The following is a 13893-nucleotide window of genomic DNA, read 5'->3' on the forward strand; positions in this document are numbered from 1 at the left end:
CGCAGAGTAACCTAACCACTCACATGTGTCCAGTACCTTCCATGTATTTGTTACGCACTTTTGCCTCTGTGTGGTTTAATCCATCCTCAGAATGACCTGGGAGGCTCTTGAAACTGGCACAGTCTCCGTTGTCACATGGGGAGACTGAGGCACAGAGAGGCTAGGGGACCGTCTGGGTCACACAGCTGACATGCTTCGGGTCTGCAGCCTGACGGTAGTCCCGTTCTCACCTTGTCGGTTCTCACTTTGTCTGTGTCTCAGAGCATGGGTGGGGACCTGCAGTGTTCCCAGGTCCATTGACGAGTGTGAGAGCAGCACCAGGCTAATGGGCTTTCCTTCCTTTCCAGCTCTGTGGCTGTGGGCTGCTGGGAGTGGGCATCTGGCTCTCCGTGTCCCAAGGCAACTTTGCCACCTTCTCCCCCAGCTTCCCTTCGTTGTCTGCAGCCAACCTGGTCATCGCCATAGGCACCATTGTCATGGTGACGGGCTTCCTCGGCTGCCTAGGGGCCATCAAGGAAAACAAGTGCCTCCTCCTCAGCGTAAGTTCTGTCCAAATCCCCAGCCCCTCCAACTCCTGATCTCCTTGCACTTGGACCCCTGGGACAGGCAAGACCTGGAATATTAGCCACCTGGGTGTCCAACCTGAGCCCAGTGAAACTGCTTCTAGAACGTTCTAGGCTTGACCACACCCCTCCTCCTCATGATTGGTTATGCCTACCCCTAGTTGTCCCTCCCACTCCCTGATTAGTCAGCTCCTTTATGTCCCTGTCCTAGCTATCTGGGTTTCCTCAGGAGGAGCTGGCTTCTCCCAGACCTGGGAAGCCCCACCTAGGCGCCGCCTGTCCCTGCCTTCCACACCTTCCTTGTCCTCAGCCCTGCCCATTACCACCTACCCATGCCTGGCCCTTTCCTTTCCAGTTTTTCATCGTCCTGTTGGTCATCCTCCTAGCAGAGCTGATCTTACTCATCCTCTTCTTTGTCTACATGGACAAGGTAAGCCTTACCAGATGGGAGGGGGCATATGGAATGTCACTGCCCTTAGAGTTGGGCCAAGCAGGCCAGGGTCCCTTCCCTGGCCAGAGGAAGAGTGCTGGCAAGCAGCACCTGTGCAGAAAGGAAGATGGAACCAAAGGTTGGGAAAGCTACCAAGGAAAGAGCAGATGGAAGGTTTTGATGGGGGCAGCATGGGGCAGGCAAATTTGGAGGATGGGAGAGTTGACTTTGTATAGTCCCAGGAAGTGGAATCCTCTGCATGACCAGAGATGGCAGTGGGCTGCCTCTGGCGCTAGTGAGCTCCCTCTCACTGGAAGGAATTAAGCTACTTGGAGAAGGGATTCAGACCTCATCAGGTGGTTGGGCTGGGTGATTTGAGAGCAAACCATGAGAAACAAGGAGGAACTCTCTGGGCGATGCTGGCTGAGCAGGATTGACGGCACAGGGAAGCTCTGTTTCCTGCACTAGAGCCCTTGAGGACGGGCGCTGCTCCTGGGTTCAGGAGGATGGTGGGTGACCCCTGGTAACCTCGCCAGGCTGGGCAGTTCGCAGTCAAGAGCGAGGTTGGCCGGGATTTCAGTCTCTTGGGGCGTGGCAGGCCCTTTGGTACCATGCACTCCAGAACTGTGTAAGGAGCAGTTCTTGAAATAGCTGCCTGAGCCACACTGAAAGTTAGAGACATCGTTAGGATGAGAAAGAATAATCTTTTAGTTTTGCACTCGTGAAAGGGAAGAAAGAACAATGTGGAGAGGTTTCTCTGTGCCAGCCCTGTTCTTGGCCCTTTTATGAGAATTGTTTCCCTTCATTCTAACAACAACGCCATGAGTAGATGCTGCTGTTCAACATCAGGTAGAACAGCGGTGAGGGAGGTGAAGGTCACATGACCTGTCTTCCTCCCTCTAGTTCCCAGGGTGTGTTTTGAGAGGGGCAGTCTGTGGGGAAGCTGTGTAGTGGGGGGCGGGGGTGGCAGAGTGGCCTGTGTGTGTGGCTGGTCCTGGGATGGGGGAGTGGAGGCACGTGGTGTGTTTTTTTGCCTCTGGGTGTTACAGCCCTGGCCCTGAGTTTAGCTCTGCCGGGAGGCGGTGGGTGCACCAGAGCCTGCTGTATTCTGAAACTGGGAGTGTGTGCCTACCCCCGCACCTCTGTTGGGCCAGCAGAGGCCCCCACCCCAGTGGGCAGGGCCTTCCAGACCAGCTGCCTCCCCTGCCTTCCTCACTCCTCATCTGTCACCCACCATCCTGGGTGACCTGAGGTGGGCTGGAGAGACGAGCTGCGTCCTGGTTCCAACCGTCTCACTGTGTCCCTCCGCCTGGCAGGTGAACGAGAACGCCAAGAAGGACCTGAAGGAAGGCCTGCTGCTGTACCACACCGAGAACAACGTGGGGCTGAAGAACGCCTGGAACATCATCCAGGCTGAGGTGCGGGCTGGGCCGCCCTGGTGGGGCCAGGCAGGGAGGAGGGGTGGCGGCCGGTACTTCTAGCTGCCTTCCCGGGTGACCTGGCCGGGCACCTGTGCTTTCTGGATTTTAGCCGGGAGTGGGGTGGTACCCACGGGGGCATTTGCCTGAACTGCTGAGTCAGATGTGATACAGCAAGGTACAGCCAGGGAGGGATGAGGATACAGGAGGGGCAGGCCTGAGAGAGCTGTGGCTGAGCTTTGGGATGAATGACTGAATTTATTTTAGCAACAGATTTGCCTCCATGATGGGGCTTGGCTTAGGTGAGGAGGCCCTGGCTCTAGGAGGAGAACAAGTCCATAGTCCCAGATGCTCCCATTTTAAGCCCTGGGGAGGGGCCGGCAGGGGGTTGGGTGGCAGTCAGCTTGGGACGGTTTACAGAAAGAGCAGAGGTGCTGGTGGGCAAGCACAGGGCTGAGCCCAGGGGCCCAGCCCGAGGGGTGGGCTGCATTGCCCTCTCCGGCTCTGGTCTCCAGGAAGGAGTGCTCGCTCACTTCTCCAGTGGGCCCGGCTGAAGCCCAAAGAAGGGACAAGAAGCAAGCCCTTTGTCTCCTCCCTTAACTGCAGGGTGGCCACTTTTGCGGGGACTGGGGTTGGCCTGGGCAGGGGAAGGCCCTGGGGAGGAAGGGGCGGGCCATGGCATGTCTGACCGCCCCTTCCATTCCTGCCGGCCAGATGCGATGCTGTGGTGTCACTGACTACACAGACTGGTACCCAGTGCTGGGGGAGAACACGGTTCCCGACCGCTGCTGCATGGAGAACTCCCAGGGCTGCGGGCGCAATGCCACCACGCCTTTGTGGAGAACGGTGAGGCTGGGGATGGACCGCTTGGGTCCAAGAGCCCGTGTGTGGATGCCCCGGCACGGGGAGCCCTATAGGGGAGGCTGGGCCCCGGACACTAAGAGGTTGGCTGAATGTGGGGTGGGGCGGGGGCTCACAAAAATAAAGCCAAAAGACAGGTGGAAAATGGGGGGTGGGGCTGGACCCACAGTTGGGAGAGTCAGAGGGTGAGGGGTTGAATGGGGTCTGAGGCTCTGCAGCTGGCCTTGCGGGTGGGGCGGAGGCTGCACCAAGGGAGGGGGACAGGGCTGAGGCCAGGGAGGGCTGGGAGGTAAGAGCGAGGACGAGGTGGAAGGAGAGAGTGAGGTGGGGGCTGGGCTGCAGGGAGCGCGTGCTTGGGCTGGGACCCTAACCTCGTGGGCCTCGCTCCCCAGGGCTGCTATGAAAAGCTGAAGATGTGGTTCGATGACAATAAGCACGTGCTGGGCACGGTGGGGATGTGCATCCTCATCATGCAGGTAAGAGGGGCGTCCCCAGCAGCCTCGCCCACCCTGCTGGCCTCAGCCGCAGAGGGAAGGAAGCACAGAGAAGTGAAAGCAGTGTTGGTACACGGCGGAGGGTCTGGAATTCATCACAGCTATTCAAGCTTAGCAGCTGTGCCTGCCGCCGTTTCCGCAGAGCTCTGATGTGAGAGCACGTGTCTACTCAGCACTGAAAGTGGTGCTCAGGGCTGCCTGTGGCCAGGCCCAGGCTGGGATATTGAAGCTGGAGTCAACCCCCGTGGGTTCCCCCAGTTCTGCCCAAACCTTGAGCTCAGAGAGCCATGCAAGACACACACAGTGTCCCCCGGTCACCATCTTTACAGCCTGTGCACATGGCACACTCTCTGTGGTGACCGTGAGACCACACCGGGCTTCCTTCTGCCTTCTGCACTCCTCTGGGTCCCCAGCTCCTTTGAGGATTCAGGAGGGAAGGGACACAAACAAGTAGTGACATGGTCCTGAGCACACATCACTGGAAAGACAGCCCTGCTGCTGCCAAGACATCGCACCATGTATTCCACAAGCAGACAAGAGAGGCTTGACAGGAGTCCTTTATTTTTCTTTTTTTAAGAGACAGGGTCTCACTTTGTTGCTCAGGCTGGAGTGCGGTGGCGCCGTCATAGCTCGCTGCAGCCACAAACTCCTGGGCTCAAGCCGTCGTCCCACTTCAGCCTCTCAAGTAGCTGGGACTACAGGCATATACACCACCATACCTGAATGATTTACAACTTTTTTTCAAAAACAGATGGAGTCTCCCTCTATTGCCCAGGCCGATCTCAAGCCATCCTCCCACCTTGGCCTCCTAAAGTGCCACCGTGCCCGGCTGGCCTGAGTCCTGAATGATCCCTGCCACCTCCCACTCCCCACCTTGGCTCCTGTGAGCCCCCACGTAGAGCCAGGTCCTCCGTGCATTCCGTGCTTGCCGCGCCCCTCTGAGTAGGCACGCGTGTGCATCCCGCAGAGGTTCGATGGCTTCTGGTCTAACAGCCCCACGAGGCTGAGCCAGAGTTCACCTGTGTGTGTCTCCAGGGTGACCTCTGTTCATGGTTTTCTTCATGTCTTCATTCCATAAGCATTTTCCTGGCACACCAGTGGCCATCCCCGCTTGCTCTAGGTGCCCTGTGACATCCCAAGCCTCTCGGGGCTGAGGTCAGGTCCAGTCTGCTGCAGCTCCTGCCTCAGGCCCCTCCCCGTGTCTTTCAGATCCTGGGCATGGCCTTCTCCATGACCCTCTTCCAGCACATCCACCGGACTGGTAAGAAGTACGACGCATGAGCGGGCTGGCCGGGAGTGCCCACCCCGCCCTGCTGCCCTGTGGAGGGAAGAGGATTGAGCTTTGTGTCGCCTGCCTGCACTCTCCAGATATGACCCCTGCACCCACCCCCCACAGCCTGCCCTACCCCACCTACCCTGCCTCAGCCTCGGACTTCTCAGTGGGTGGAGTGCCAGGGAGGAGGAGGCACACGGAGACCTGGGGCTCGGGGCCCCTGGATTCCTGCATCTGCATATGCGTATTTGCCAAAGACGACAGGGTGGGCTGGGGTGCGCTCAGGAGGAACCCCCAGCACTGATGGGCTTCTGCCCCTGCCCTTCCTCACACTGACACTTTGTCCCCACATGGGGTGGGGAGCAGAGTGCCCGCCCCGTGGAGATACCGCCCCAGCGGGGGGTGCCACCATGGGGCACCTGGCGGGGCGGGGGTCTGCCGGCCTCTGGGCAAGGCCCCTGGAGCATCTCGCCCAGGCTTTTTATACCTTACAATGTAACTTTTTTATTTTATTTTACTCTATGATTATTCAGGAATATTATCTCTCAGATAAGTTTAGGGTTAGATTTCTGATTTGTAACTTTTTACTGTGTTGATTTCTTTAATGGTTTGACTTTTTTCCCCTGAGGGTGAGGGATGGGTGGGAAGAGAGGACATCTGTCCAGTCTCTATCAGGACAGACCACCGTGCGACACCCAGGAGGCTCTCGGATGGGGCGCGCCTGCGCCCTCAGAACGTGTGGGAAGAAGGGGGTGTGGACAGGACACGGGACCTTGCCAGGCCTGGTGTCTGAGGACAGGAGCCTGGGAGAGGCGGGTGGAGCGTGAAGCAGGCTGGAGGTGCCCCTGCACGGGAGGTGGCGTTTGCTAACCAATCGAGCTGGAAATGCCAGGGCAGGGGGGCCCCACGGTGCTGTGGCAGAGCTAGAGGGGTCCTTAGACTTTTCACTGATGAGCAGTTGTTGGTTTTTTCTTTCTTCCTTCCTCCCGCTCTCTGCTGGCACTCGAGGCTTCCCCTTCCACCCCATGTGGGTATTCCCACAACAGGTTCTGCACACCCCAGTTATTTCACAGACATTCCTGCTAGAAACTGTCAGACAAATACCTCTCTAGTTCGGATGCTGCTCACTTTCTCCCTTGCTTCTGGAAGGGGAAGCAGTCCTTAGGTTTTGCTGTGCTGGGACAGTGGCAGGGGACCCACAGGGGTGAGGACCCACGGTCCTCCCCACCAGCCTTGCTCAGCTGTGGGTTGCCCTGCTGGGAAGGAGGGAATCACGTCCACCTGGGTCCCAAGATCTTCGCCTCCTTCCCTGGGGCCATGGACATCAGCAGTGGGTTGGGTGGCGATTATATCATCTGTGATCCCAAGGAGAAGAAATACAGAAAACCCAAGAGAGGTCAGACTGGCTCTTGTTGCCGGAGCCACGGGAAGAAAGCAGCTGGAGTCACGCACGTGCAGAGCTGGGCCTGGGAGAGAAACGGGCTGGGGAGTGAGGCCAGGAGTGGGATTCAGCTGCAGCAGGGCGCCCCCTCCAAACTGCAGCTGGTCTGGCTTACTGTTTTGCCGTTCAAAAAGGTCGCGAATCCGTGGGACTGAGCACGGGGACCTCACCCGCTAGCCAGCGTCTGCTGCACTTGATCAGGTGGGACCTTGGTGGGCGGCTGCCTTTCCTATACAGTTTGTCTTGTCACCCTGGTTTCCCACTGGGGCCAGGTCTCTTCTCCAGCCTCCACCTGCCTGTCTGATCCAAGAGCTGAGACACGGCCACCCAGCACCAGTCACTCCTCTGTTCACCTTAAGTAACACACAAATCGGGAACAGGAGGACAGAACCGTTGGCATTATCAGGATTCGTGTTTTGCGGGGGTGGGAGTGGAGAGTAGGGTGGTCTTGTGAGTTGGGCAGGGTAAAGACCGCTTCCCTGAGACAGGGGCAGCGGTGCTGATGGAACGCGGGGGAGGCCCACATTTGAGCAAAGCTGCCCTGCCCTTGTCCCCTGGCCTGGCTTCCTGGTAAGGAGTTTCAGCCGCCTCCGCAGGAACCCCCAAAGTGCAGGTTCCGGAGCAGACACATCTGGGCGGAGAGACTCAGCACACAAGTGCTGCAGTTGCACGGTGGGACCCGAGGCCTCGTGCGTTTTTTGCTGTGGGTGGGGTGGGTGGGTTGGTTTATGCCTATCAATGCAATTTTTAATTTTTGTTAATATCAACAGCAAAAGCCTAGTGCATTGGGAGATGTGCAACCTCCCTGAAAATCTTTTCTGTTTCTGGAGTGCTTCAGGGGTGGCCTCTGGCCCCAGAGCCTTTGCCGCAGTGCCCCCACCAGCCCCCACCTCATCCGTCTGTTTGCAGAGCCTCATCTACAGGACCCCACGCTGCCTTCTTTACTCACTCTGCGCTTGGCCGTTTTGTTATTTGGCTTAGTCTACATTGGGCGGGAGTCTGTGTGCACAGAGTGGGTGTTCCTCCAAGCCCCTTCCGCTCAGAGGGCCACACCCAGCGATGCCAGTGAAGGTGGCACAGCCTCTCTTCAGTTTCTCCTGACTGTGATCTCACTGGGGCAGAATTCCCCTGAGAGAATTCCCTCACTCACGGCTCCCTTTGCCAGAGTTAGTTCAATCAGGTCTGATGTGAGCAATTTACACACTTGTCTCAGAAAGTCCCTCAGGGTTTGTAGAGGACTGCAGGGGGGCATCCGCTGCAGACTCAGCCTTTCTCTGCAGCCATCCTGCAGCGGGGGTGAGCGGGCACAGGCTGAGAACTGCTCTTGGGTGGTGGAAGCAGGTGTCACGGTGCAAGTCTCCCCCTGCACCCCTCCCCCAGCTTGAGCCGTGTCACCCCCTCTCCCTCCAGCATGGGCCTGCGTCTCAGGCTCTCTGGAAGGCAGCCCTGCCCCGGACCCTCTTGCAGGTGTCCTGGTTTGACTTGGAACTAGGTGGCCATCTTTCCAGGCTTTGGTGGCCCAAGAGCAGTCTGGGTGGATGGAAGTGGCTGTCCCCTCCTCTCCAGCCCCTGCCCACCCACTGGTGGAGGTGCTAACTAGCAGGGACGTGGCATAGGATGGGAGCTGGGCGTGAGGTGCTTGGGGTCCATTCTTTGTCCCTCAGCTTCTCAGAGTCCGGCCAGCCCTTGTGTTCCCGTGCCCCCCACTTTCCTCCTCCCCACTGCAGTGAGGCAATAGTCCAGGGTGGGGCCTGGCCTCCCTGCCCTGATTGGGGACTCAGGAGGTGAGGCCTGGGGGGCTTCCTGCCCCCTCTTTGCCCACCTGCCTGCCCCCGGGCAGCACGGGAGGGAGAGCAGGGTGAGCACGCTTGTTGGTTTCAGATGCACTTTCTGCTTGCAATGCCGTATCTGTGCGTTCCTTCATCCTGGTCCTGGCTTTATGGAACACCATGTTTTTAGCATGTTTTTAAATAAAAACGGATAAAGTGTCAAAAGCACAGCAGGCTGTCTCTCAGTGGTGTGTTTTATTCACTCAGCCAAAACTGTGACTTAGGTCGTGGTTGGTGTGAGGGACCCAGAGGGATCAGATACCACTCCTACCCTTCATCCAAGACACACCCCCAGGGGGACCTCATCTCTCTTTTGGGGCCCAGGTCACATATCTGCTGGCGTGGGGAGGGTCTCTGTCCTCTCTGGGTGCCTGAGGAATCCTAACATCCCCCCTCGAAACAGGCTGGATCAGGGGGCAGTCCCAGTGCCCGAGGTCTTCTGCCTGAGAGGCTGAAGTCCTGTCTCCGTACCAATCACCCATCACACATGGCCAGTCCTGTGGCCAGGCCCCGAAGTGTATCGTGGGACGGGTATGGAATAAGCCACTAGCAGCTTCCAGTAGGGTAAGGGGCTTCCTGTAGGGGTGGGGGCTGTCAGTTTCAGAAACAGTCTTCTTCCCAATCCCTGTGATGTTCCCGGGGTTCATCTGACCTTGATGTCTCCTAGGACTGAGGGGGCCTCACAGTGTGTCTTGGCCTTTTCAGGGTGACTGGGACAGCCTCAAAGAAGGAACAAAATCAGGATGAGGATGGTCAGCAGGGAAGGCCATTAAAACCGCGAGCAGGAAGAGCTGCTGGCTGGGCCACTGACGTTGCCGCCTTCCTGCAGTCGAAGTCTCCCGCGGCCTTGGTTGGGGTCCTGGTGTGTGGGGTTTCCTTGGCTGTCAGTCAAGGTGACAAGTTGCAGATGAGAAGCTCAGAACTCCCCTTGCTGGTCCTCACTGTGTTCATGTCCCCAGGGTGGAGGCAGGCGTGAGGGTGAGTGTGCATGGGGGTCTGAGAGCAGTTGGAGCTTTGGAGGTGAGCATCTTGAAACCGCTCTGCCTGTGGAACTCCATCTCCCACCTTCTCAAGGGAGTGGCCAGGTCCACACAGAATTATCCCAAAACATCAACCTCCGGGGCCCCCTCCTGCAGCCGCTGTGTCCCAGAGCCTCCAGAGACGGTGCCTTGAGTCTGAGCCACCCTCTGTCTAAGGTCCAGCTGGAGTGATGTCCCTGGGAACCTCCCCAGGATATTTACCGAGAGAGACTTTGTGGCTGTAGGGTCAGGATTGATCATGGCTGAGGAGCAGGTGACCCCCTCATCGTCTGCGGAGGACAAACCAGCTCATAGGAATTTGGGTGGATGCCACCCTGTCTCTGCTCATTCTTACTCTCGCTCCTGCCCCCAGGCCTGTTGAGATGCCCACTGGGTCACTGTGCTGTGTTTTGGGGCTTCCAGGCAATGGAACACACTGGCTGTTCTCTTAACCCTCGGCTCTGGTTGCCCTGGCTGTGCGGGAGAGGAGCATCTTCTTTTTCTGGGGACTTCTAGTGACGAGGCTAGCACCTCTGGGCTGGGTCTGGGCTCCTCGGTCTAGGGAGTGGCTGAGATGACCCTGGGGTGGGGGGTCCCTCCTTTGCGCCCCCACTCTTGTGTGTTGTGATGGAACTGCCTCCCCATTGGTGCTCAGCAAAGGGCAAGTGAGAAAGGGTGGCTTCTGAGCCCCGCCAGCTTTCCATGGGGCCAACAGTGGCGCTTGCACAGACAAATGTCTGTTTGCCCAAAGACTTACTGAATACTCACTCGTGCCAGGCACCTAGAACACAGTCGTGGACGACACAGACCCAGTCCCTGCACTTTCAGAGCCGACCATTTAGTGGGGACCCCAGAAGAGTGCCTGTGATTGCAAGTAAGTAGTGGCAGCAATGTTCCCAGGGCACTGGGAAGCCCTGGGGGACAGTCACTGGCTGAACCTGGGGAAGTGAGGTCTCCAGAGCAGGTGATGTCAAAGCTAAGGGCTGAAGGTGGAGGTGTTCACCTGGCAAGGAGAGGCAGGAGATGTGTCCTGTGGATGCTTGTGGTCCACAGAGCTGGAGCGCAAAGGGTGAAGGTGAAGGTCTGGAGATGGGGGTGACCACCAGATCACAACCTTGAGAACCAGGCCAAGGAACTTGAAGTTCAGGCTGAGAACAGTAGGAGCTGTGGAAAGGCTTTAAGCCCAGGCGTGACAGGCTCAGATGTAGCCTTTAGAAAGCTGGCTGTGGCTGCAGTGTGGAGAGTTGTCAGGGACAGGGGAGGCCACCGGGGGACCAGGCACAGGTGCCGCAGTGATTTAGGTGACAGACGATGGAGCCTTAGGGAAGGGCAGTGGGATGGAGATGAAGCCGGAAGATTTGAGAGATGCACAGGAGAATCTGTGAGCCTTGGTGGTTAATTAGATTTATGCAAAGAGAAGGAGCGTTCTTGCCACTCGCCCAGCATGACACCCTCAACCCGGACAGGCAGATGACTAATTGTTTGCATCAAATGGATGGATGAATGTGTTTTCTGGGTTCGGTGCTTCTGTGCAGGAGATGACAGAGATCAGCATGGTGCAGTTAAATCTCTTTGTTTGTGTTGAGCTGCACAGCTTGCAAAATGCTTCCATAAATGTGATCTAGGCTCCTCCTGACCAAAACAGTCTTATCGGCTGTCACTGTGCTTAAACTTTCACCATCAGAGATGCACCAAGGTGTGCATGGAAGGAGCACTGATGTGGGTGCCAGAGGACCCGGGTTAAACTCCCAGTTTGCATTTGGTGTCCCTGTGAGCCTCGGAACTTGTCTTGGTTTTGTTATTTGCAAATGAGGATAATGCCTATTTTATAGATTTGTTGTGGGGATTAAATGGAGACATGTATGTAGAGGCATCCGGCTTGTTCCTGGACCAGGATAGGTGCTTGGCAAGAAATTGGTTGAACCTGGGTCGCCACATGAAAGGCAGGACCCCAAGGAAGAGCAGCTTTCAGCCCAAGGACACAGGAGAGCGGTCTGGGAAGGGGCGCTGGTGTATGAAGGGAGAGTGAGCTGCCCGCAGGGGCTCAGGGAACAGGCTTCCCCATGCCTTTGTTTTGCCCTGGGCTGGCTCAGCAGCAACACTCAATATTCCACAGAAGCAAGAAGGAAGCCAGATTAAATAAATGTCATTTTGGACACAAAAATATTGACATTGCGATGGTCCCTTCTTAAAGCCGTCAGCAAAGCTTGGTAGGCTATTGATTTAGCCATCTCATTTTTGCTGACTTTAATGACAGGAGCGAGATAGACTATTGTCTCCTAAAGCTAACAAAAAGAGTAACAGCACTCCACAGGGCACGCTGGAGCCAAGCCCTCCTGATTGAAGCTGACGCCCTGGAACCTCTCCTTTGCAGCCCAGAGACTACCAGGTAGCTGAGAGCCAGCTGGGGCAGAGCTGGGCACTGCCTCGTTTTCCTTGGCCCTATGTGCAGAGGAGAGAGGTGAACGGGGACACGAAGGCCGCACAGTGGCCTGTGGCCGGGTCTTGCAGTTACCACCTGTTGCCCGGAGATTTTTCTTCTGGTTACTGAGTTCTGGAACAGCCTACAGCAGTGTCCAGAGCAAGGCCAGGCTAGCTTTGGTGGTCGAGGGGAACTGCAGCCCACACGCTCTGATTTAATGACCTCAGGAAGCTCATTGTCCTTTGCCTCCCTACTCCCACCTCAACTCCTCCACTCAATTTCTGGAATCAGAATACAGTTGGTCCCTAATTTATAATGGTTCAGTTTATGATTTTTTGACTTTATGATGGTGTGAAAGTCATAGGTATTCAGTAAAAACGCTTATCACTTTCTTTCGAGTACACATACAACCATTCTGTTTTTCATTTTCAGTGCAGCATTCCATAAACGACATGAGATACTCAACACTTCGCTGTAAGGTGGGCTTTGTGTTAGATGATTTTGCCCACTGTGGGCTAATGCAAGTGTTCTGAGCACATTTAAGTTTGTCTAGGTTAAGCTGTGATGTTGTAGGTTAGGGTTTTTTTTTTTTTTCCTGAGACGGAGTCTCGCTCTGTCGCCCAGGCTGGAGTGCAGTGGCGTGATCTGGGTTCCCTGCAAGCTCCGCCTCCCGGGTTCACGCCATTCTTCTGCCTCAGCCTCCCGAGTAGCTGGGACTATAGGCACCCGCCACCACGCCCAGCTAATTTTTTGTATTTTTAGTAAAGAAGACGTTTCACCGTGTTGGCCAGGATGGTCTTGATCTCCTGATCTCGTGATCTACCCGCCTCGACCCCCCAAAGTGCTGGGATTACAGGAGTGAGCCACCGCGCCCGGCCATTAGGGGTATTAAATGCATTTTTGACCTATGGTATTTTCAACTTATGATGAGTTTATTGGGATGTGACGCCTTCGTAAGTCAGGGAGTGTCTACATGTTCTCAATATATTTCTTTTCTCTGGCAAGGGACCCTAGTTCCTGAAAGGACTCAGCCTTCTTATTTACCAGATGGCCCCTCCAAGAGAGTGTGTTGGGTTTGACCTCTGGCCTCCAACTCAGGGTTCTCTAAAGGAAGATTAGAGATTCCTGAGCTATTCTCAAGATTTTAAAAGTCCCAGCGAAGTTGTTCCTCACCCCCATCATGGGAACATAAACCCTTTGGGTCTGGCTGGCTGTGTTATGCCCTTAGTGCAGTGGCATGGTTTGTACCTTGCTAATGGAAAGGGCTGGGTTCCCGCTTCACTCTTTCCCTCCTCTCCCCTGGTCTGGTGCAAAGCCTCCCACCGGATGCTCCGCAGGTCCTCTCCTTCCTGCTCAGGTCACTGCCAGATAGGGCTTGACCAGTGACAGAAGCAGGAGGAAAAAGAAGTAGGGGCTTCTTGTGTGTTTGCTTTTTTTTTTTTTTGATACAGTTTCACTTTGTTGCCCAGGCTGGAGTCCAGTGGCGCAATCTTGGCTCACTGCAACCTCGGCCTCCTGGGTTCAAGCGATTCTCGTGCCTTAGACTCCTGAGTAGCTGGGATTACAGGCACCTGGCATCATGCTAGGCTAATTTTTGGTATTTTTAGTAGAGATGGGGTTTCACCATGTTGGCCAGGCTGGTCTCGAACTCCTGACCTCAAGTGATCTGCCCACCTCGGCCTCCCAAAGTGCTGGGATTACAGGCATGAGCCACCACACCCGGCCTCATGTGTTTGCTTCTAAGAGGAAAATGGCTGTTGGCCCCTGTGCCCTCGCCTCCCCACCAGCAGCCTCACTCTTTTCAGTTGTGGAGAGAGAGTGAGAACCAGGGTCCCCAGCTCGAGGCACCCTGAGGCAGCAGTGACAGCCCAGCTGGGGCTGACATGAGGCATCAGTACCTGCTAGGAAGTAGTGGCAGCTGACAGGCCAGCCGGCAGCCACCAAGGCACAGCTTCAGCACAGCTTCTCACTGCCTGCCCGGATGACAAGGCCCAGGGCTGTGGGGACAGCAGTCACCAACCACTGACAGTGCTGTGCAGCAGGGAGGGTCCTGGAGTGGTACTTGTTCCTCCTCGGTACACACACACTCTCAGTGATGGTGGAGGTGAGTAGATGTCCAGGTCCAATGGGACAGATGACGGTG

The 13893-nt window shown here is 56.3% G+C and overlaps 2 protein-coding genes across 5 annotated transcripts in view; both read left to right on the forward strand.

Annotated features, from left to right (window-relative positions):
- TSPAN9 (tetraspanin 9) overlaps positions 1-8479 on the forward strand; it is a 231747-nt gene extending 223268 nt beyond the window's left edge. For all 4 annotated transcript variants that reach the window (XM_034935188.3, XM_034935187.3, XM_034935185.3 and 1 more), the window contains 6 exons: positions 348-539; positions 919-993; positions 2310-2411; positions 3126-3257; positions 3665-3748; positions 4976-8479. In XM_034935188.3, the coding sequence (XP_034791079.1) occupies positions 348-539; positions 919-993; positions 2310-2411; positions 3126-3257; positions 3665-3748; positions 4976-5047 (657 nt within the window). In that variant the 3' untranslated portion in view covers positions 5048-8479. The remainder of the gene's footprint in view (positions 1-347; positions 540-918; positions 994-2309; positions 2412-3125; positions 3258-3664; positions 3749-4975) is intronic.
- On the forward strand, positions 5137-7461 carry LOC103786388 (uncharacterized). Its single transcript, XM_055095205.1, has 4 exons — positions 5137-5314; positions 6271-6435; positions 6615-6681; positions 6969-7461. Exons 1-4 carry the CDS (start codon positions 5137-5139, stop codon positions 7459-7461), a joined length of 903 nt encoding a protein of 300 aa, XP_054951180.1.
- Positions 8480-13893: the final 5414 nt, after the last annotated feature.

The sequence above is a fragment of the Pan paniscus genome, chromosome 10 (assembly GCF_029289425.2).
Source record: "Pan paniscus chromosome 10, NHGRI_mPanPan1-v2.0_pri, whole genome shotgun sequence".
NCBI lineage: Eukaryota > Metazoa > Chordata > Mammalia > Primates > Hominidae > Pan > Pan paniscus.

Bases quoted from the DNA above. Each gene is read 5' to 3' on its own strand.
- LOC103786388 (XM_055095205.1), top strand. From the start codon at position 5,137: ATGACCCCTGCACCCACCCCCCACAGCCTGCCCTACCCCACCTACCCT. The intron at 5,315-6,270 runs GTGCGCTCAGGA...CCTCCCCACCAG, and splicing joins AGACGACAGGGTGGGCTGGG to CCTTGCTCAGCTGTGGGTTG. The intron at 6,682-6,968 runs GTGGGACCTTGG...TCCCTGAGACAG, and splicing joins CGTCTGCTGCACTTGATCAG to GGGCAGCGGTGCTGATGGAA.